Raw genomic sequence first — 24,455 nt, 5'->3', positions numbered from 1 at the left:
GTATCTGCAGGGTGGGGGCCGGACTATGTGTTGGTGGGTGGGTCTTCATACGCTGTGTAAGGACCCTGATTGACGGAAGAGACGCCCGTGCAGAAAGCAGGGGTAAGAAGAGGAGGGCTGTACACGTGTCGGAAGAGGCGTGTACAACGACGTGCTCTCCTTGTATGCAATCTGGTGTTTCTCAGCAGCGTCTCATATTTCACTATGAGACGGTTCTAGCAATCCTACGGCAATTTAGTTAGCAATCGCTTAGTCAAAAAGTCCAAGATGTCAAAGTCTAAAACACTAGTTGGGTAACGGAGTTTAAAAAACTCCCAACCAATTCTGCGGACGCAGTGGGGGTCAAAACATGAAGCCTTGCACCGTCACTGGATGTTCTAGGTTTACATTTAACCGTTAAGGTAGGCTGTGCTGTGTATTGCTGTTCCAATTATTCTATAATTCAATTCATAAGTGTTGTTTAATTATGTAGTTATCCAGTGAATTTAGTAGGGTCCTAATTATTAATAATAATAATAATAATAATAATAGACATGGTGGTACAGCTGGTTGAATTCTGCACACCCCAGGTTCTTTAGTAATTGGGTCTACTCCTTGCTTTTGTTCACTCTGTGAGTTTAGCATGTGGTTTTCCTGTTAACTGCATCTTTTCACTACATCACCTGCATGAGATGAGTTCATATGGGGCTCAGTTTGCACACGGAGAGTTACACACTGATCTCCCCCATCTCTGGGCAGTTGTAGCCTAGCGGTTAATGTACTGGACTAGTAATTAAAAGGTTTTTGGTTTAGGCTCCACCACAGCCAGAGTGCCACTTTTGGGCCCTTTAGCAAGGTCCTTAACCTTCAATTGCTTAGACAATATACTGTCACAGTATTGTAAGTCGCTTTGGATAAAAGTGTCTGCTAAATACTGAAAATGTAAATGTAAACCCCTTGCCTCCGGATGCAGACGCGATCACCATCATCATCGTGAATCAGTTATGAGGGGGTGGCTTGGTGGGTAGAACTGTTGCCTCACAGCAAGAAGGTCCTCGGTTCAATTCCCAAGTGGAGCAGTCCAGGTTCTGTGTGGATTTGCATAGTCTCCCTGTCAGGTGAAGTCAGGTAAATTGGAGATACAAAATTGTCCATGACTGTGTTTGACATAAAACACTTGAACTGATAAATGAAGGAATCCCCTCCGGCATCCAACCCTGACGGACGAGCCAATCATTGTCCGTGTAGGCACCCAGCTTGCTTGTAGCAGAGCTAAGACTCAAACTTACGAGTTGAAAGATGTCAGTTCTGGTGTGCTAGCAGGTTTTACTGCTGTGCCATCTCATAAACATAAAGGGGGTACATTGGCTGCTCTAAATCATGTCAAAATAAGTAAGTGAATATGTAAGTGGCCCTTAACAAAGTAAACAAATTACTAAAAAAGTATATAATTAAACAGTCCAGGATGTAAAATATGTGAACCTTCAGAGTAATTATTTATCTAAAAGTCAGGTGTATTAGCTAATGAGATGAGATTAAAAAGCACATTGTCTAAAAGGAGGGGATTAACAATGGTGTACAGGGGGTTTAGTGCCTCTTAGACTATCTTTTAGAGTGGTCCTGAAACTATTGCAGGAGGAGCACAATGTTGAATGCTAAAAATTAGAATTGTTGAATGCTAGAAATTAATGCTTTTTAAAGGGCTGGCAGAAAAACCTGTTTCTTGTCTGTGTGTGCAAAAGTGTCATTAAATTATGATTCTAAATTATTATTCTATTTATTAAAGGACACCACATAATAAAATTAAATACTACATGATGTTCCATGCCAGCACGACCACCTGAAAATTGTTTTACAACATTTCACAATGTTCTGTAGTATGGGACAAAGTTAAACTGTATATGAATGGAAAAGGCACTCTCATACTCAAAACCTAAAGCCATCTGTGAGTTATGGCAGAGAACATCATGCATCAGGCTTGTTTTGCTGCCTTAAGGCCCTGACAGCTTACAATTTTAAAAAGGTACAATGAATTTAATACTGTATCAAGAAACTCTTGCAGGGGATGTCACATGAAGCTCAATCAGTTGTATGGCACAACCAAACAATGACTTGAAACACATACAGTGGGGCCAAAAAGTATTTAGTCAGCCACTGATTGTGCAGGTTCTCCTACATAGAAAGATGAGAGAGGTCTGTACATCTGTTTCATCATAGGTACACTTCAACTATGAGAGACAAAATGAGAAAAAAAAATCCAGGAAATCACATTGTAGTATTTTTAAAGAATTTATTTGTAAATTATGGTGGAAAATAAGTATTTGGTCAATAACAAACAAGCAAGATTTCTGGCTCTCACAGACCTGTAACTTCTTCTTTAAGAAGCTCTTCTGTCCTCCACTCATTACCTGTATTAATGGCATGTGTTTGACATTGTTATCTGTATAAAAGACACCTGTCCACAGCCTCAAACAGTCAACCATGGCCAAGACCAAAGAGCTGTCGAAGGACACCAGGAAGAAAATTGTAGACCTGCACCAGGCTGGGAAGAGTGAATCTACAATAGGCAAGCAGGTTGGTGTGAATAAATCAACTTTGGGAGCAATTGTAAGAAAATGGAAGAAATACAAGACCATTGATAATCTCCCTCGATCCCGTGGGGTCAAAATGATCATGAGAACGGTGAGCAAAAATCCCAGAACTACACAGAGGGACCTGATGAATGACCTGCAGAGTGCTGGGACCAATGTAACAAAGGCTACCATCAGTAACACACTACGCCGAGAGGGACTCAAATCCTGCAGTGCCAGGCGTGTCCCCCTGCTTAAGCCAGTACATGTCCAGGCCCATCTGAAGTTTGCCAGAGAGCATATACAGTAGATGATCCAGAAGAGGATTGGGAGAATATCATGTGGTCAGATGAAACCAAAATGGAACTTTTTGGTAAAAACTTAACTCGTCGTGTTTGGAGGAAGAAGAATGCTGAGTTGCATCCCAAGAACACCATACCTACTGTGAAGCATGGGGGTGGAAACATCATGCTTTGGGGCTGTTTTTCTGCAAAGGGGACAGGACGACTGATCCGTGTTAAGGAAAGAATGAACGGGGCCATGTATCGTGAGATTTTAAGCCAAATTCTCCTTCCATCAGTGAGAGCATTGAAGATGGAACGTGGCTGGGTCTTCCAGCATGACAATGATCCCAAACACACCGCTCGGGCAACGAAGGAGTGGCTCCGTAAAAAGCATTTCAAGGTCCTGGAGTGGCCTAGCCAGTCTCCAGACCTCAACCCCATAGAAAATTTGTGGAGTCTGTGTTGCCCAGCGACAGCCCCAAAACATCACTGCTCTAGAGGAGATCTGCATGGAGGAATGGGCCAAAATACCAGCTACAGTGTGTGCAAACCTGGTGAAGACTTACAGGAAACGTTTGACCTCTGTCATTGCCAACAAAGGTTATGTTACAAAGTATTGAGTTGAACTTTTGTTATTGACCAAATACTTATTTTCCACCATAATTTACAAAAATTTTTTTTAAAAATCCTACAATGTGATTTCCTGGATTTTTTTTTCTCATTTTGTCTCTCATAGTTGAAGTGTACCTATGATGAAAATTACAGACCTCTCTCATCTTTCTAAGTAGGAGAACTTGCACAATCAGTGGCTGACTAAATACTTTTTGGCCCCACTGTAATTACATCAATAACAGAGCAGTTACAAAAGACGTTTTGTCATGGGCAAGTTCAGACCCTAACCTTTATCATATACCCAGAAGTATGTTGACATGCCTTCTAGTTATTATTACAATATTTATTTTTTAACGGTGCAAAACCAGTACCACCAAGCCTGTATTTAAACCTGTAAATGAAAGACCAATCAGTTAATTAGTATTGGTAGATTATACCAAATCTTTTCTAAACACTCCAGAGACTAGTGTAAATGGACAGGTGCACTGATGTGAAACAGCGCTTACAAAAGCCACAGCATGGCCACATTAAGCTGGTTTTATGTATTTGGGTCACGTTTGAGCACACCTAATTTGTCATAAGTGACTCATCCTCTGTGTGCAGATCATGATGAATGCGCAGTGTACGGGACATGCAGCCAAAACTGCCTGAACACCTACGGGTCATACCGCTGTAGCTGCACAGATGGCTATATGCTGCAGTCGAACAGACACTCCTGCACAGCTAAACAGGGTAAGAGCTTGAAGAATGAATGGTTGCATCTGCCTTGCATGTACCCCTCCCTCCACACACACACATTGAAATAACAGTGCCCCATTATGTGTCAGAATTACTGAAGCATTACTATAATACAGTTTTAAACCACACTTTTTTTTCTCAATGATTTCAATCTAAAATCTGTGTTTGTTTAAAGAAATCTTTTTTTTTTTTTTAATTGGCTCAGTTTAAATTATTAGCAAACAAAGATACTGAGACATCTAAGCTTAAATACAACAATAACAATAAGCACAACTATAATAATAATTACAATAAGAATAATTACAATAATAATAACAACATAATAATAATTATTATTATTATTACTATTATTATAGTTTTTATTATTACTAATTACTATTATTATTATTATTATTACTAATTACTATCATTATTATTACTATTATTATTATTGTTATTAATATTATTATCATTATTATTAATTACTATCGTTATTACTATTATTATTACTATTATTATTATTATCATGAGGAACTCGATTAGCACAGCGATGTTTCAACGTACAATGATGTCTTGCCCCCGTTGATAACATCTTGGTTTGTATCTGATGTATGATAGCAGCAGGCCAGACGTCTACACAAAAATGATTAGCTATGTCTAAGCGTCTTGGGTTGGCCAAAGTCCTCCGATGAACTGGAGCCCTGTCCTGGTTATTCCCGCATTTTCTGGATGGAACCGGCCACAACCCTGACCAGGATCAAGACGTTGATAATAATAATAATAGTAATAAAATAAATAAGTAAAGAATTAATATTTAATATTGTTGATGTATTTTGACCATTTCAACCGTTTAATGATCAGATACATGATTGTGTAGGTTATTGTGGTAAATTTTGGTAAAACTACAGCCACATTCATTTAAGACACTTGCAAAAATGTAATTAAGTTCGCCTTGTGGGTGTTTTTCATTGGTTTTGTTTTGCTACATTTTTTACTTGTCTTGATATGTCACAGTATTTTATTTAATATATTATTGGCAACCGTGGCATTTAAAAAAAAAAAAAAAAAAAAAAAAAAAAAACATAATAAGTACCTCGATCATTGGGCTAAAAAAAACTGTGCAGGGATTGTACATATAGAATACCCTGAAGGACAGCTATTCCTGATCGATATCAAGCCCATCTATAGATTACATGGCTAATGGCACCTGGGTGGCAAACCAGCTCCTCATGAGTCTGAAATCCAATCATGTTTATCATTCGATCTCAGAATTTGTAATGAGGCTTTTATAGGATAACAGAGGACTGCGATTTTAGACACATTCAAAAATCAGTTCTGCAAATAATCTGGACGGCTAACATTGCTCAAGACAGTGATGGATTGTTAGACTGTTACTGCTGGTAGAATTTCTTTTAGGTGAATGAAGCAGAGTGGCCTGTTTTGTCTCTCACCAGCTAACATAATTAGTGCAAGGCTTGCGTAAAGGTTAGAGAGAGTAAGTTAATTACAGTGATTATGTAGCTGCCTGTTGTCATTTCCAAGCTTCTGATGCATTTTTCATTGGTTCCACAAAGAAAGCATCCTGGTTTTACAGTCTGTATGGCAGATGCAGATTTCCTGACATAATTTTCTGTCTTTTAATAAATTTATCATATCAGGCACATCACAAACCATGAATAATAAGTCTTATTATAAGACAATATGGGCTGATGTAACACTTTAAAGGTTAACTTTTGCATAGGAGTTTGTGACCTAAAAAAGAGTATTAAAAAAGTATATTTGTTGGTCTGTTAAACCTGAACCAATTTGTAATTGGTGGAATTGGACTAGATTTTAAGGTAGAATACTCATATTGGGAAATGGCTTGTAGCACTGGGATGCTTTTAATCAATGTGACTTCTGTCCTTGAGGAATAAAGTGAATATCATTACCCATAAACTTATAGGTATTGCGTGTCGCTTACATTAATATTTATTTAGAAGAAAGTGGTTGGAGTGGAGTAGAAGGATAGCTATGGGGTTTCCATTTCTTGTAAAAGCTCATGCATATAAATTTCAGCAGATTCCTACTTTGCATAGCCATCACATTAGGACTAACTGATGATGAAATATACATCTGTGAAGTGAATAATATGATTAAAAAAAATAATAATAATGAAGAAAAAAATATTTGTCATTTGTACAACCCCAAATCAGAATCGTTGGGACAGTATGGAAAATGCAAATAAAATAAAAATTCAGTGTTCCTTACATTTACTTTGACTTTTATTTGATTGCAGACAGTTTGAACCCGAGATATTTAATGTTTGTTTTCTGCACAACTTTCATTTCATTTGTTAATATACCTCCATTCCTGCATTTCAGGCCTGCAACACATTCCAAAACACAAGTTGGGACGGGGGCAATTTAGGGCTAGTAATAAGGTGAAAAAACTAAATAATGATGTGATTCCAAACAGGTGATGTCAACAGGTGATTATAATCATGGTTTGGTACAAAAGCAGCATCCAGGAAAGGCTGAGCTTTGATGAGCAAAGATGATCAGAGGATCTCCAGTTTGTCAACAAATGTGTGGTAAAATTATTGAAATGTTTAAACACAATGTACCTCAAAGAAAGATTAGAAGGGATTTGCACATTTCTCCTTCTACAGTGCATAATATCATTAAACCGTTCAAGGAATCGGGAGGAATTTCAGTGCATAAAGGCCAAGGGTGCAAGCTTAAGCTGTACTCTGTTGATCTTCGATCCCTCAGACGGCACTGCATCAAGAACCACCACTCAACAATAGCTGATATAACCACATGGGTGAGGGATTACTTTGGCAAACCTTTGTCAAGCACTACAATACAGAGTTACATGCACAAATGCCACTTAAAACTTTACTGTGCAAAAAAAAAAGCCTTATGTTAACCATGTCCAGAAGCGGCGTCGACTTCTCTGGGCTCGGAGGCATCTAGGATGGACCATCACACAGTGGAAACGTGTGGTGTGGTCAGATGAATTCGGCATTCCAGGTCTTTTTTGGAAAAAATGGACGCCGTGTGATCTGGACCAAAGACGAAAAGGACCATCCAGACTGTTATCAGCAACAAGTCCAAAAGCCAGGGTCTGTCATGGTTTGGTATGGGGTTGTGTCAGTGCCCTTGGCAAAGGTAATTTACACGTCTGTGATGGCAGCATTAATGCAGAAAACTACATTGAGATCTTAGAGCAACATATGCTGCCTTCAAGACGTCATCTTGTCCTGACCTGTCCCCAATAGAGAATTTTGAAATCGTACTGTTGCACATCTTACGACGTGTTTGCAGGAAGAATGAGACAAAATAAAACATGAAACACTAAATCACTTGGTATCCTCGGTGCCAAAACGTCTTTTAAGTGAAAATAAATGGCAACATTACAAAGTGGTAAATGCTTTACTGTCTCAACTTTCTTTGGAATGTGTTGCAGACCTGAAATGCAGGAATGGATGTTTATTAATAAATGAAATAAACTTGACCAGACAAAACATGAAATATCTCAGATTCATCTTGTCTGCAGTCAAATAAAAGTCAAAGTAAATGTAGGAAACCCTGTTTTTTTTATTGTTTGCATTTTCCATGCTGTCCCAACTTTTTCTGATTTGGGTTGTTATTGAGTATTGTGATTTATGTCAGTGGTGATTCAAATACAATAGAATACTGTTTATTTATTATGTCCATTTAAATGTTATGGCGAATGTTAATGCAAGCTGAAAACATAACTATTTTAAAGCCTGAATTAGGTCAAGGAGGAGATGTACAAGAGTCTTCCAGGAAAAAGCTTTGTATTTCAAAAGTAAATTACTGTTATTACTACCCTACATGCTAAGTGATGTTAAGAGAGGATGGCATTTCTTTTTTAAACATTAAGCCAATAAACATATTCTCACACAAAAAAAAATACATAAATAAATGTACAGTGGTACCTTGCAACTTAATGTCCTCTAAACTCAAAATCTTTGAACCTGAATGCTTTTCATTGAGAAATTTGTACCCTTAAACTCAACAATTTCTTTAAACTCAAAGTGTTCAGTTTGTTTTTTAAAAATGTATTTATTTAATTTCAGATTAACAATGAACAGTCACTTTGTTCAGGGCTCGGCTTGAGTGGTGCAGTGTGCATATTAGACAAATCTGCATTTGTATGAAATAACCATCAGATTCACTCTGAAAGCATCCACATGTATCTGTGTTTAGCTGGATTTTCCTCCTGTTTCACTTTTAAACTTGTGTTTACCTTGTGTGCACTCGAGGTTCTGAGAAATTGTACGAATCAGCTTTTTATTTCAGGGTTTTTATATTATATTTGTGTTATTTTCAGTTTATAAGTGTTAAAAAGTCCATGGGACCATGGAATGCATTAACAGGTTTCTCATACTGCTGTTTACTGTTGTTTACATGCCACACTGCACTTTATACATGCTGTATAATACTGTAACTGTATCTTACCTTACTTTACTATTTATCTTATGCTATTTTTATATTTTCTGTACATATGCAAATTATGCTAAACATGTAAATTTGTACATTGTCTACATATTGTCTTGTCTGTATAATGTATTGTTTGTAAATTGTAGAGAGCTAACAACAGCCAGAAACAAATTCCTTGTGTGTGTAAACATACTTGGCGAATATAGCTGATTCTGATACATCCTTATGCGAAAAAATACCTTGAAACGCCTTTTAAACTCAACGCCAGTCCCAGGACCAATTGACATTTAGTTTCAAGGTACCACTGTATTCTCCTTATTTAATTCTCTAGAGAGCCACATTTACAGTAGAGATGTTGTAGCAGTGTTTTGGTTGTTTTTTGCCAAACATAATCCTTAGACCTCAGTTCAACTTCAATCTTCATATCATCTGACCATTAAACCTTTTGCTCTTTTACATCTAAATCTTCCAGGTTTCATTCTATGTTCCCATTCACACTACATAAACCTGCATTTTCTCATCACGCTAAGTGCTGTAATTGACTAAAAAAAAGTCGGATATTATGCTGACGTCATTATTTCTGCCTTTTATTTTAGAGCCCGGTGACAGCCCTGCCACTCTGATGATTGCAAGCTCGGATAATATCATAATCACAGCTCTTAATGGATCTGGTATGCAGATTCTGAAATTTCTGGACTCAAATGAGACCCATACATTGGACTTTAACTACAATGAGGAAGCACTATGTTGGGTTACATCTGGAAAGCTTTGGTGTACCAAGATGAAGAAACCAAGTGGATTTTCTAAAGAACGAGAAATTAAGGCAGTGCAGAATCTTCACAGTAAGTTAATATTTGCATTTCATTTAAAATACAGCTATATATACTGTATATTTCTTTATTTTTGGCAAAAATGCGGAAATTGTATGTATACACACGCTGACAAAATTGTTGGTACCCTTCCGTTAATGAAAGAAAAACCCACAACGGTCATTGAAATAACTTAAAACTGACAAAGTAATAATAAATAAAAATTTACTGAAAATCAACTAATAAAAATCAGACATTGCTTTTGAATTGTGGTTCAACAGAATCATTAAAAAAAAAAAATAATAATAATAATAAAACTGGCCTGGACAAAAATGATGGTACCCCAAGAAAAGATTAAAAATAATTTGACCATAGGGACATGTTAAACTAAGGTGTGTCCTGTAATTAGCATCACAGATTTCTTCAAACTTGTAATCAGTCGGTCTGCCTGTGTTGTCTCAGGAGATTAGAAAGATAATTATAGACAAACATGTTAAAGGTTAAGGCTATAACACCATCTCCAAGCAGCTTGATGTTCCTGTTACTACAGTTGCACATATTATCCAGAAGATTAAGGTTTATGGGACTGTAGCCAACCTCCCTGGACATGGCCGCAAGAGGAAAATTGATGACAAAGTGAAGAGATGGATAATGCAAATGTTAACCAAAGAACCCAGAACAACTTCAAAAGAGATTACACGTGAACTCCAAGGTCAAGGTACATTAGTGTCAGATCGCACCATCCGTCGCTGTTTTAGCCGAAGTGGATTTAATGGAAGACGACAGAGGAGGAAACCACTGTTGAAAGCAAATCATAAAAAAGTGAGACTGGAATTTGCCAAAATTCATATTGACAAGCCACAAAGCTTCTGGGAGAATGTCCTTTGGACAGATGAGACAAAACTGGAGCTTTTTGGCAAGTCACATCAGCTCTATGTTCACAAACGCAAAAATGAAGCAGCCAAAGAAAAGAACATGGAGGAGGCTCAGTTATGTTTTGGGGCTGCTTAGCTGCATCTGGCACAGGGTGTCTTGAATCTGTGCAGGGTACAATGGAATCTCAAGACTAAGGCATTCTGGAGCGAAATGTGCTGCCCAGTGTCAGAAAGCTTGGTCTCAGTCGCAGGCCATGGGTCCTCCAACAGGATAATGACTCAAAACACACAGCTTAAAACATCCAAGAATGGCTAAGAGCAAAGCATTGGACTATTCTGAAGTGGCCTTCTATGAGTCCTGATCTAAATCCTAGTGGAAGGAGTTGAAACATGTGGTCTGGAGAAGGCACCCTTCAAACCTGAGACAGCTGCAGCAGTGTGCTCACGAGGAGTGGGCCAAAATACCTGTGGACAGGTGCAGAAGTCTCATTGAGAGTTACAGAAATCGCTTGATTGCAGTGATTGCCTCAAAAGGTTGTGCAATAAAACATTAAGTTTAGAGTACTGTAATTTTTGTCCATGTCAGTTTTATTAGTTTGTTTTTTTCAATTATTCTGTTGAAATACAACTGATTTTCATTGGTTGATTTTATTTGTTATTACTTTTTGTCAGTTATTTCAGTGACCAGTGTGTTTTCCTTCTTTAAGGGAAGTGTACCAACAATTTATTTATATATACTGTATATATACAGTATATATATATATATATATATATATATATATATATATATATACAGTGTATCACAAAAGTGAGTACACCCCTCACATTTCTGCAGATATTTAAGTATATCTTTTCATGGGACAACACTGACAAAATGACACTTTGACACAATGAAAAGTAGTCTGTGTGCAGCTTATATAACAGTGTAAATTTATTCTTCCCTCAAAATAACTCAAAATACAGCCATTAATGTCTAAACCACCGGCAACAAAAGTGAGTACACCCCTAAGAGACTACACCCCTAAATGTCCAAATTGAGCACTGCTTGTCATTTTCCCTCCAAAATGTCATGTGATTTGTTAGTGTTACTAGGTCTCAGGTGTGCATAGGGAGCAGGTGTGTTCAATTTAGTAGTACAGCTCTCACACTCTCTCATACTGGTCACTGAAAGTTCCAACATGGCACCTCATGGCAAAGAACTCTCTGAGGATCTTAAAAGACGAATTGTTGCGCTACATGAAGATGGCCAAGGCTACAAGAAGATTGCCAACACCCTGAAACTGAGCTGCAGCACAGTGGCCAAGATCATCCAGCGTTTTAAAAGAGCAGGGTCCACTCAGAACAGACCTCGCGTTGGTCGTCCAAAGAAGCTGAGTGCACGTGCTCAGCGTCACATCCAACTGCTGTCTTTGAAAGATAGGCGCAGGAGTGCTGTCAGCATTGCTGCAGAGATTGAAAAGGTGGGGGGTCAGCCTGTCAGTGCTCAGACCATACGCCGCACACTACATCAAATTGGTCTGCATGGCTGTCACCCCAGAAGGAAGCCTCTTCTGAAGTCTCTACACAAGAAAGCCCGCAAACAGTTTGCTGAAGACATGTCAACAAAGGACATGGATTACTGGAACCATGTCCTATGGTCTGATGAGACCAAGATTAATTTGTTTGGTTCAGATGGTCTCAAGCATGTGTGGCGGCAATCAGGTGAGGAGTACAAAGATAAGTGTGTCATGCCTACAGTCAAGCATGGTGGTGGGAATGCCATGGTCTGGGGCTGCATGAGTGCAGCAGGTGTTGGGGAGTGACATTTCATTGAGGGACACATGAACTCCAATATGTACTGTGAAATACTGAAGCAGAGCATGATCCCCTCCCTCCGGAAACTGGGTCGCAGGGCAGTGTTCCAGCATGATAATGACCCCAAACACACCTCTAAGACGACCACTGCTTTATTGAAGAGGCTGAAGGTAAAGGTGATGGACTGGCCAAGCATGTCTCCAGACCTAAACCCAATAGAACATCTTTGGGGCATCCTCAAGCGGAAGGTGGAGGAGCGCAAAGTCTCGAATATCCGCCAGCTCCGTGATGTCGTCATGGAGGAGTGGAAAAGCCTTCCAGTGGCAACCTGTGAAGCTCTGGTAAACGCCATGCCCAGGAGAGTTAAGGCAGTTCTGGGAAATAATGGTGGCCACACAAAATATTGACACTTCAGGAACTTTCACTAAGGGGTGTACTCACTTTTGTTGCCGGTGGTTTAGACAATAATGGCTGTATATTGAGTTATTTTGAGGGAAGAATAAATTTACACTGTTATATAAGCTGCACACAGACTACTTTTCATTGTGTCAAAGTGTCATTTTGTCAGTGTTGTCCCATGAAAAGATATACTTAAATATCTGCAGAAATGTGAGGGGTGTACTCACTTTTGTGATACACTGTATATACAGTGGGGTCAAAAAGTATTTAGTCAGCCACTGATTGTGCAAGTTCTCCTACTTAGAAAAATGAGAGAGGTCTGTAATTTTCATCATAGGTACACTTCAACTATGAGAGACAAAATGAGAAAAAAAAATCTAGGAAATCACATTGTAGGATTTTTAAAGAATTTATTTGTAAATTATGGTGGAAAATAAGTATTTGGTCAATAACAAACAAGCAAGATTTCTGGCTCTCACAGACCTGTAACTTCTTCTTTAAGAAGCTCTTCTGTCCTCCACTCGTTACCTGTATTAATGGCACCTGTTTGACCTCGTTATCTGTATAAAAGACACCTGTCCACAGCCTCAAACAGTCAGACTCCAAACTCAACCATGGCCAAGACCAAAGAGCTGTCGAAGGACACCAGGAAGAAAATTGTAGACCTGCACCAGGCTGGGAAGAGTGAATCTACAATAGGCAAGCAGGTTGGTGTGAATAAATCAACTGTGGGAACAATTGTAAGAAAATGGAAGACATACAAGACCATTGATAATCTCCCTTGGGGTCAAGATCTCATCCCGTGGGGTCAAAATGATCATGAGAACGGTGAGCAAAAATCCCAGAACTACACGGAGGGACCTGATGAATGACCTGCAGAGAGCTGGGACCAATGTAACAAAGGCTACCATCAGTAACACACTACGCCGAGAGGGACTCAAATCCTGCAGTGCCAGGCGTGTCCCCCTGCTTAAGCCAGTACATGTCCAGGCCCGTCTGAAGTTTGCCAGAGAGCATATGGATGATCCAGAAGAGGATTGGGAGAATATCATGTGGTCAGATGAAACCAAAATGGAACTTTTTGGTAAAAACTCAACTCGTCGTGTTTGGAGGAAGAAGAAAAACCCAAGAACACCATACCTACTGTGAAGCATGGGGGTGGAAACATCATGCTTTGGGGCTGTTTTTCTGCAAAGGGGACAGGACGACTGATCCGTCTTAAGGGAAGAATGAACGGGGCCATGTATCGTGAGATTTTAAGCCAAAACCTCTTTCCATCAGTGAGAGCATTGAAGATGGAACGTGGCTGGGTCTTCCAGCATGACAATGATCCCAAACACACCGCTCGGGCAACGAAGGAGTGGCTCCGTAAAAAGCATTTCAAGGTCCTGGAGTGGCCTAGCCAGTCTCCAGACCTCAACCCCAGAGAAAATTTGTGGAGTCTGTGTTGCCCAGCGACAGCCCCAAAACATCACTGCTCTAGAGGAGATCTGCATGGAGGAATGGGCCAAAATACCAGCTACAGTGTGTGCAAACCTGGTGAAGACTTACAGGAAACGTTTGACCTCTGTTATTGCCAACAAAGGTTATGTTACAAAGTATTGAGTCGAACTTTTGTTATTGACCAAATACTTATTTTCCACCATAATTTACAAATAAATTCTTTAAAAATCCTACAATGTGATTTCCTGGATTTTTTTTTTCTCATTTTGTCTCTCATCTTTTTTTATTCTTTTGGCTAATACAACTGCTAGATTAAAGTTTATAGACTGAAAAGGGCTTTTCATGGAAGAAATGCAAAAGTAACCCAAATTTCTCAACACTGTCATGCAAATCAACAGCAAGAGGAAACATTATTGCTGTTAAGAGGTTCTACCAGATATTAATTACAATGTCTACATACTTTTTTACAGCCTGGCTGCAAATAAATCAATTAATAAATCAATGTATTTGTGTATTTATGTAAGAACATATTGTGAACTAAACCCTCAAATTGTAAACTATGACAAAATGAGCTCTGAGAACTGTTCAATTCATGTTGAGTCCTTTACTCAAGCCAATTTTAAGCTTCAGTCTTACTCTGATAAAACAGGATGCACGGTCTGTTTATTATTACATTGTTTAATGACAAATGTCAGTTCCAGATAAGCTGCTGTCATGTCTGATATTTCATAAGATAATGTGTCTGGTTTTATATAATGAGGTGAGAAAAAAAACTCAACTCACCGTGCACAGGTTCTGGACCCAAGGGCAGAAACCAGGCAGAAGGAAAGAAAGAATTCATACCCAAAAGGCATCAGGAAAAAAAACCCACACAAACAAGGGTGTGCGTGGAAATAAAAAAAAAAAATAAAAAAAATTGCTAGATGTGGGATTCATTTCCGCCCTGAGCACGAGATACACGAGATACAAAGAAAGATATGTCATATTAAAAGCCAATGAAGGGCTAAATATTAGAGATTTCTCTAAATAACAAAGGAATACAAATGCATAGACTGTTTATCTTACTGGCTAAATGAAATGACTCACTGTTGTGGCACAGATTCAGCTCTCCTAAAAAGAGCCACATGCAGGTGCAACAACTCATAATTGATGAGCGCTTCAGCTCCTGGGTGGATATGTGCTTCTGTTATACAACTCTTTAAATATACAAGGTGAATCAGGTGAAATTTAAAAGATGAAAGTTTAGCACCAAAGCTGTTTAGCAGCTTCTCATATGAAAGCACCCAAACCTCCACACTGTGACACACCCACAGATGGCATCACGGTTCGTTCTGAAAAACCAAGTATTCTGTGGTGTCAGATTAAAAAGCTAGTTCGCTGTCTGGAACCTCTTTTTTTGCGGTGGAAGAAAATCAAGTTCGCGAACCGGAACGGAGCCGGATTCGCATCGGTGGAAAGTGGTTATTGGTGTCCTCAGTTCCCAAACCATGCCCCAATCTGTTGCAGGCAATACATTCTAATTATGTTTATACTGTATTTGCAAAGTACAATTGAGTTGATTAGTGAAAACATAAAAGGTAAATAAAGAATCAAGAGAATTAAGAAAATACAGATTTTTCTTTTTATTGCAGTTGACAAAAACCCAACTTGTTTTTTCTGGGAATGGGGTTTGTGCCTATTAAATTGATTTAAAAAAATGTTTGTATTCTCAGAAGCGCTTTTATGTCATTATATGTTTATTTTAATATAAAAATGTAAGGTTTACTTTGTGTTGCTATGATATTTCCCTTACCATGGTCACTTACTGTTTGTCTAACATTGTCTTCTTTTCTTCATTTAGATGTTGAACAAATGGTGATTGACTGGATTACGGGAAACTTTTATTTTCTGGACAAAGCGAATGCCAGAATATTCGTTTGCAGCTGGAATGGAGACACTTGTGTCACTGTTATCGAACAGGACTTGTTTAATCCTAAAGCGATAGCTGTGGATCCTCTCAGGGGGTGAGTAGAATATGCATTTGCTATGTCAGATTTAACAAAGGTGCAACATTCTGAGCTTAGAAGAATTCTGAGCTTAACTATAAAAGTGCAACCTCTTATTCCAATCATTTACACATTTATACATACACCGACCAGCCATAACATTAAAACCACCTCCTGGTTTCTACAATTACTGTCCATTTTATCAGCTCTACTTACCATATAGAAGCACGTTGTAGTTCTACAATTACTGACTGTAGTCCATCTGTTTCTCTGCATACTTTTTAGCCTGCTTTCACCCTGTTCTTCAATAGTCAGGACCACCACAAAACCCCCACAGAGTAGTTATTATTTAGATGGTGGATAATTCTCAGCATTGCAGTGACACTGACATGGTGGTGGTGTGTTAGTGTGTGTTGTGCTGGTATGAGTGGATCAGACACAGCAGTGCTGCTGGAGTTTTTAAACACCTCACTGTCACTGCTGGACTGAGAATAGTCCACCAACCAAAAATATTCAGCCAACAGCGCCCCATGGGCAGCATCTTGTGACCACTGATGAAGGTCTAGAAGATGACCAACTCAAACAGCAGCAAAAAAGGAGCGATCGTCTATTTTAAAACTCCAGCAGCGCTGCTGTGTCTGATCCACTCATACCAGCATAACACACACTGCAGTGCTGAGAATGACCCACTACCTAAATAATACCTGCTCTGTGGTGCTCCTGTGGGGGTTCTGACCATTGAAGAACAGAATAAAAGGGGGCTACCAAAGCATGCGGAGAAACAGATGGACTACAGTCAGTAATTTTAGAACTACAAAGTACTTCTATATGATAAGAGAAGTCGATAAAATGGACAGTAAGTGTAGAAACAAGGAGGTGGTTTTAATGTTAAGGCTGATCGGTGTATGTGCCTAAAATGCAGCCATGTGCTAAATATTTGCTCTTCTCTGTGAACGTACCTGCTGGTGTAATTTTGCCATAGCACCTTTTGTCAGGAGTTTGATTAGTATTCCATGATGTATCCAGCATATCTCAGTATAAAACTCCCCAGCTGAAATACAGATTATTATTATTATTTTATTTCCTACACCAATAAAACACTGCAGAAATGAGCCGGAATCAGCTTGTTGAACAGCTGATTCCCTTAAAGAAGAAAATAGCAGCGTGATTATTCCAGTTATCAATGGCTAAAAGGGAACTCAGTTGTAATATGCCCAGTGAGATGAAACTAGGAGCATCGCTGAGTCTGGCTACGGCTGTATTCACAAGGGAGCATAGAAAGAGCTCAGAGACTCTGTGCAGGTTTTTAATGAGGCTCCCTTAAGTAAAGCCAAGTCTTAACACCAGTATTTGAGACTATAGTGCAGACCACAATTGAGAGCTGTGGCTGAGGCATCAAAAAAAACATTCTAGTCTTTAAAGTGCTTTGTGGAGAAACACTGATGCTTAATAACTGTCAGCCATCCACCTTATTTTTTTCCCCCCGTGGGTTGTTTACGCACTATATCACATTTGATCATTTACAGATCTGTCTTAGTTGAGGGCACATATACCAATCAGCCATAATATTAAAACCACCTCCTTGTTTCTACACCCACTGTCCATTTTATCAGCTCCATTTACCATACATAAGCACTTTGTAGTTCTACAATTACTGACTGTAGTCCATCTGTTTCTCTGCATGCTTTATTAGCCCCCTTTTTATCCACCACACAGCAGGTATTATTTAGGTGGTGGATCATTCTCAGCACTGCAGTGACAATGACATGGTGGTGGTGTGTTAGTGTGTGTTGTGCTGGTATGAGTGGATCAGACACAGCAGCGCTGCTGGAGTTTTTAAATATCGTGTCCACTCACTGTCCACTCTATTAGACACTCCTACCTAGTCGGTCGACCTTGTAGATGTAAGGTCAGAGACGATCGCTCATCTATTGCTGCTGTTTGAGTTGGTCATCTTCTAGACCTTCATCAGTGGTCACAGGACGCTGCCCACAGGGTGCTGTTGGCTGGATATATTTTTGGTTGGTGGACTATTCTCAGTCCAGCAGTGACAGTGAGGTGTTTAAAAACTCCAGCAGTGCTGCTGTGTATTATCCACTCATACCAGCACAACACACTCTATTATCTATTATTCAGGCTACATTTTTCAGTAGTGAGGTTAGAACATTTATACCTTGTAATCAACTACATTCTGAGAGATCTTTTTGGATGAAATTTCCCTTTATTTTGTTTAGAACACAAATGGCACTATAATGGTTCTATTGGACATTCCTTCATATTAAAATATTGTAATCCTGACTCGTTTTAAATGACTCGAACTTGACTCATGACTCGCAAAAAAATGACTCGTAAACAACAAAGGTCCCTAGCGTCAGCACGTGTTAACATTAGTTACGTTGATGAAGCATCGCTCCCTACTCCCTACACAGTTTGAAGTTCACTTCAGTTGAACATTTTCATTACCTTTGAATTGGAATCTCACTTAAAATAGTGGAATACCCTATGTAGTGCACTTCACAGGAACAACTGGGGTGAATGGAATGCTCCTACAGAATTGGCGCTAATGGTTGAAAGACTGCTTTCTGAACCAATCAGACCTTCTGATTTGAATTTTTAGTAATAAATGCTGTTATTTGCATTTATTCAGTTTGCGTCACACAGATGATGTGTTAATGAAATGCTTGATTGGCTTTCTAATGAGTTAGTGTCTTACTTCAAAATTGGGAAAAGTTTGGAGGTTTTTAATTATAATCACACATTTACAAAATAATAATAATAAGGAATTATATTCCTAATGGGACAACACACGGTTATAAATTTAATAGCATCTGGAAGAACGTAAGCAGTGGTTATGATTTTTTTTGCTGTGTTTTGGATTTTGGCCGCTGTGCCGTGATTTATCGCACGCTTTTGTTTTGCAATGAAAACAAAACTTATCAGTTTAAGCTTTTAACTGGTACCTTCTTGTTATGGAAATTACATTCATTTGCACAGTGACTAGGAAAGTAAAGGCACTAAGTAAAACGGTAAAATACAGTTGCTAATCTGTTGTTGTTGTTTTTTTATCTGAATGTACATATTATTAGTTTATTTCTATGCTACATTTCCAATATATATTTTGTGTATATTATACTGACTCGTGATTTGACTCAAAATCTTGTCTTAAGACTCGTGACTTGACTCGGACTTGTATTTTCTGACATGGCACTGAAGCATCCTTATTTATGCTCACTGCTTGACTTGGATTAGCTTTTTTTCCTGAGCTATGATTGAAAACTGTGGCACAATAATCCTAACCCATTGAACTGCATGAAGAATCAAGAGCACTGCTTGTGCTGGCCTGGATCCTGAGCATAAGAGTGAAGTATGCCTGGATGTGCAATCAGAGCTTGGTTGTTGGAAGTCAGTTTGTTGTAATAGTGGACATTAAAGCAGAGAGGAACTACTTATATTACAATTATGCCAATACAAAGAACTAAGCATTTCATAATGTGTTTAAGGCTTGGGGCCAGTGCAAAACTAATTGACCCATTAGCAGTGTTATGCTATACATATATTCATTTTACTGCTATGTAATGTGTTGGCATTTTAATTATTGGATTCTTTGAATTAATGGATTCTACAGCATGTCTAGTTGTTTAGTTAAAAGCACAATTGGTCCAAAGTTATTGGCTTTTAAGGAGTCCTCCATCCAGTTACTTTCCTGATACACATTTATGTTTGTGTCAGAACTTTATCTCCCGACTGTAAATTACAGCTTTAAAGCAGCCCATAATACAAATCACTGCCATCCATTATTTGATTTTGCCTTGTCTACACTGTTATGGATTTTTAGTGGAGAAAAATGCTGATTTACTGTCAACAAAAGGCCACCATTAAGAAAATTTATCCATATATTTGAAAACACCTTTCTACAATGATAACTATAACAACACTGCTCAGGGCGCTCAGGTGGCGCAGCAGTAAAACACGCAGTTGTCAGTTCGAAACTTAGCTCTGCCATCCTGATGGGCTGGGTGGCTACATGAACAACGATAGGCTGTTGTTCATACAGGGTGAGAGCCAGACAGGGAACTCCTTGTCCATTTTCAGCTCCCCTTACCATATAGAAGCTTTTTGTAGTTCTACAATTACTGACTGTAGTCCATCTGTTTCTCTGCATACTTTGTTACCCCCCTTTCATGCTGTTCTTCAATGGTCAGGACCCCCACAGGACCACTAAAATGTAGGTTTTATTTGGGTGGTGGATCATTCTCAGCACTGCAGTGACAATGACATGGTGGTGATGTGTTAGTGTGTGTTGTGCTGGTATGAGTGGATAAGACACAGCAGCACTGCTGGAGTTTTTAAACACCTCACTGTCACTGCTGGACTGAGAATAGTCCACCAACCAAAAATATCCAGTCAACAGTGCCCCCATGGGCAGCGTCCTGTGACCACTGATGAAGGTCTAGAAGCAGCAATAGATGAGCGATCATCTCTGACTTTACATCTACAAGGTGGACCAGCTAGGTAGGAGTGTCTAATAGAGTGGACAGTGAGTGGACACAGTATTTAAAAACTCCAGCAGCGCTGCTGTGTCTGATCCACTCATACCAGCACAACACACACTAACATACCACCACCATGTCAATGTCACTGCAGTGCTACAGATGGACTACAGTCAGTAATTGTAGAACTACAAAGTGCTTCTATATGGTAAGTGGAGCTGATAAAATGGACAGTAAGTGTAGAAACAAAGAGGTGGTTTTAATGTTGTGTATGTAGGCATAGTCATGTGACTGTAAGCATTTTGTACAACAGACATTAATGTGGAATCTCTCCTTAATTTTTGTAAGATAAGGTTGATGGGCTGATGGGGGCCTGGCTCCCCATTGCCATTTAAATGTACCCTATGGGTGTTCAATATGGTTGACATCAGGGTTTTGTAAAAGCCACTGGTCTTCCTCCATGACAAGTAAGTCATACCGTACCAACTGACCTCACTTTTTACACAGAGACACAGTCATGTCGGAAAAGTAAAGTTTTATAATAAACCCTATAATGATTGTAGCTTAAATATGTAAACTAAATTATTAGTGACTAGTAAAGCATTAGCTTAATATCTAGCTAGCTAAGAATGCTGCACCATTGGCTTTGGTTTTAAAGGTTAGTATTGACCGACGTTGCAATAAGCAGAGACTGTTTATATTTTATCTTCTTTTTATTTTATCTTCTTTTTATTTATGTAAAGCGCATGCACTTGTGCTGGCCTTTAAAACACTCACAGTTTGCAGAACAATGGAAGTGTTTTAAAAACTGGATATAGTGGGTACCATTGGACCCTATTTATTGCATTATTCAATTGTCACACTGTCCCAGTGGAATTCTTGCTGCTGTTTATCATCATCTTTTATTCATGATGGCTAAGTTGAGCCCTGGACCATCTCAACAACTCGCACAAATAAATGTTTACAAAACAAAATGTCAGTTGACAGAACAATGTTCTATTTTATTGACAATTGTCATATACATATGTGTATAAATTGACATTGTACTATGAATTGACAAGTGTTTTACAATTGGCATTGTAGGAAAGTTGTCATAATAGGGTGCTTGCGTTGTCCAGCAGTAAAATACACAGCCCACTACCGCCTACTACCATTTAAATAAACTCCAGTGGCCTGCACAAAACCCTGACCCCTGCCAAACTGAACAGCTGTAATATGAACTCGAACATCACTTGAGGCTTTCTTGACCAACATCGGTGCCCAGCCACTTACCCACCCAAGGTTGAAGCCTGCAAGTAGAGACTGCCATGCCAACAATGCAGCTCCTTATGGATATGACGGGAAACTGGCATGTTTGCACCAAAAATTTCAATTTACTTTATCACATACTGGACTGAACTCCAATTGTATTACATTATTATTATTATTATTGTTGTTGTTGTTGTTGTTGTTGTTGTTGTTGTTGTTGTTGTTGTTATTATTTTCCCAGCTTTTCAATAGGTGCAAGGCACACAGTAACACCCTGGACGGGGCGCCAGTTCATTGCAGGGCAGACACACATACAACACACACCCATCCACCTATAGGACAATTCAGTGTCTACAATTAACCTGACTGCATGTTTTTGGACTGTGGGAGGAAACCGGAGCTCCAGGAGGAGACCCACGCAGACATGGAGGGAACATTAAAACTCCGCACAAAAATGACCCAGACCACCCCGCCTTGAGGTTGAATCCAGGACCTTCTTGCTGTGAGGTGACAGTGCTACCCACCGAGCCACCGTGCCACCCTTGTGTAAATCCTACTGCCTATTTTAATACCATGTTTTTGAAATGGCATGTCTAACAAGCTCATGGTCAGATGTCCAAACACTTTTGGCCATAGAGTGTATGTAGGATCGTTATTACAGGTATGCAGGTAGTACAGCTCTATGTTTGAGAAAATCTTGGATTGATCCTTGACTGGTGACTCTGTTAACCTTTCTCAATTATTGTGGAAGGATTCCGTTTCGGGTTTTAACCGCTTTAGCGCATTTTCACAAAAAAAACTTAGAATTGCTGGAACCAAAGAATACTAGGGTTTTCAGCGCAAACCGTGGCGTCATTTATGGGCGTGTCAAGTTGTAGACGATAGATAAAGCAACAATAGCTGTAAAGTTTACAATATAAAATATTTAATTAAAGTTGAAAAATATAAATGTTACATTTTGTGTGTGTATACAAAAACTGACAAACTATACACCAATTATCAGGCTGCTAGTTTTCTTTTCACTCGTATACTAAACATCTGCAAATGAAACTTTTCACATACCCGACAAGGCATAACATTATAACCACTGACAGGTGAAGTGAATAACACTGATTATCTCTTCATCACGGCACCTGTTAGTGGGTGGGATATATTAGGCAGCAAATGAACAAGCAGGAAAAATGGACAAGCGTGAGGATTTGAGCGAGTTTGACAAGGGCCAAATTGTGATGGCTAGATGACTGGGTCAAAACTGCAGCTCTTGTGGGGTGTTCCCGGTCTGCAGTGGCCAGTATCTATCAAATGTGGTCCAAGAAAGGAGCAGTGGTAAACCGGCGACAGGGTCATGGGCGGCCAAGGCTCATTGATGCACATAGTGAGTGAAGGCTGGCCCGTGTGATCCGATCCAACAGACAAGCTACTGTAGCTCAAATTGCTTGAAGTTAATGCTGGGCCTGATAGAAAGGTGTCAGACTCCATGCCTTGACGGGGCAGGGCTGTTTTGGCAGCAAAAGGGGGACCAACACAATATTAGGAAGGTGGTCATAATGTTATGCCTAATCGGTGTATATTCATCTTGCACAGAATAGCCTTTTACGTTTTTTTTTATCACTAATAGTTGATTGATGCTTGCTATTTGCATAAAACTAACTCGTAATGCTCACAGGCAGTGGCGGCTGCTGGTCTTTCAAACAGGGGAAGCTCATTGTCAGCTTACATCATAAAATTTGTCAATTTATTTATATATAAATTGTGCCCTCTGTTCCTTTTCAAGAAAATGGCCTGAAATGGGATGCAGTTTGTCTTTCGACTTTACTCGCAAAATCCGCGATGGGACTGAAGCTCTAAGTGATAGCTGTCAATCAAAACGGGATTCAGCCTTTCGACTGATCCTCCAATCATCTTGCAGAAGCTCAGCGCCCAGACACGCCCACAGCTCCATTCACCCCCAGAGACGCTCAGCGTCCGGGGGCGGGACAAAATCGTGGCATTTATTCAATGACTGACGAGTTTTGAAGCAATGAAAAAAAAAACTCCCATGCAGCCCCATTGAAGTAAAGAGACGCTCAGCTTCTGCGGGCAAATGCATTGAGCTACGGGAATGTATGAGAAGTTCGAGTCAGTCGATTTGTGATAAGTAGCTGATTCTGAATGAACTCGTCTTCGAGATGAACGTGTTCTAACGCATTTGTAGTCAATGAAATGTTAACACAACTGTACATATTTGACCATTTAATTTTTGACATTTTAGGGGAAGCTGAGCTTCCCTTGCAGTCTTAGAGAAATCGCCACTGCTCACAGGTAATCCACGTGCTTCACCAATATGTCAGTACTATTTACTTCCCTTGCACAACGCCTACAGTTGACGCATATTTGGCTTCCAAAAACTGGTGGAAATGCGGCCTGGTTCTTAGAAGCCGGAATGGAACCAGTTCAAGAATTCTTTTGGTCAAAAAGGGCTGTTAGGGTTTCACACGTTCCCTATTTGTCTGTGTAGTTTCCTCTCATCTCTAAGTATTTAGACCCCTAGTTTTTATGTGTTGTGAGTTTGATTTTAAATAGATATTATTGCCATTTAGCCATTACATCATCCATATTGGCAAATCTGGAAATCTCCTTTTTACAAAAGTATTTAGAATTTCTATTCTGAACTTTATAAAAGCCTATTTAGCAGCAATTACAGCTTTAAACCTTATTGGTTATTTCTGTACAAGCTTTGTACACTTAAAACTGTGCAGGTTATGCTATTCTTCATGACAGATAGCCCCAAAACCACTTCGGTGTTGTTTTGGCTGTATG

General features: G+C 39.2%; 1 protein-coding gene across 1 annotated transcript in view; it reads left to right on the top strand.

The window, feature by feature from the left end:
• lrp1bb (low density lipoprotein receptor-related protein 1Bb) overlaps positions 1 to 24,455 on the top strand; it is a 488,452-nt gene that overhangs the window by 74,479 nt on the left and 389,518 nt on the right. The window contains exons 5-7 of the mRNA XM_063005338.1: positions 4,049 to 4,177; positions 9,210 to 9,455; positions 15,774 to 15,936. Of these exons, the coding sequence (XP_062861408.1) occupies positions 4,049 to 4,177; positions 9,210 to 9,455; positions 15,774 to 15,936 (538 nt within the window). The remainder of the gene's footprint in view (positions 1 to 4,048; positions 4,178 to 9,209; positions 9,456 to 15,773; positions 15,937 to 24,455) is intronic.

Source organism: Trichomycterus rosablanca, chromosome 12 (assembly GCF_030014385.1).
Source record: "Trichomycterus rosablanca isolate fTriRos1 chromosome 12, fTriRos1.hap1, whole genome shotgun sequence".
Classification (NCBI taxonomy): Eukaryota; Metazoa; Chordata; class Actinopteri; order Siluriformes; family Trichomycteridae; genus Trichomycterus; species Trichomycterus rosablanca.
The sequence above is the reverse complement of the archived record's forward strand: the minus strand, read 5'-3'. Positions and strand labels throughout refer to the sequence as shown.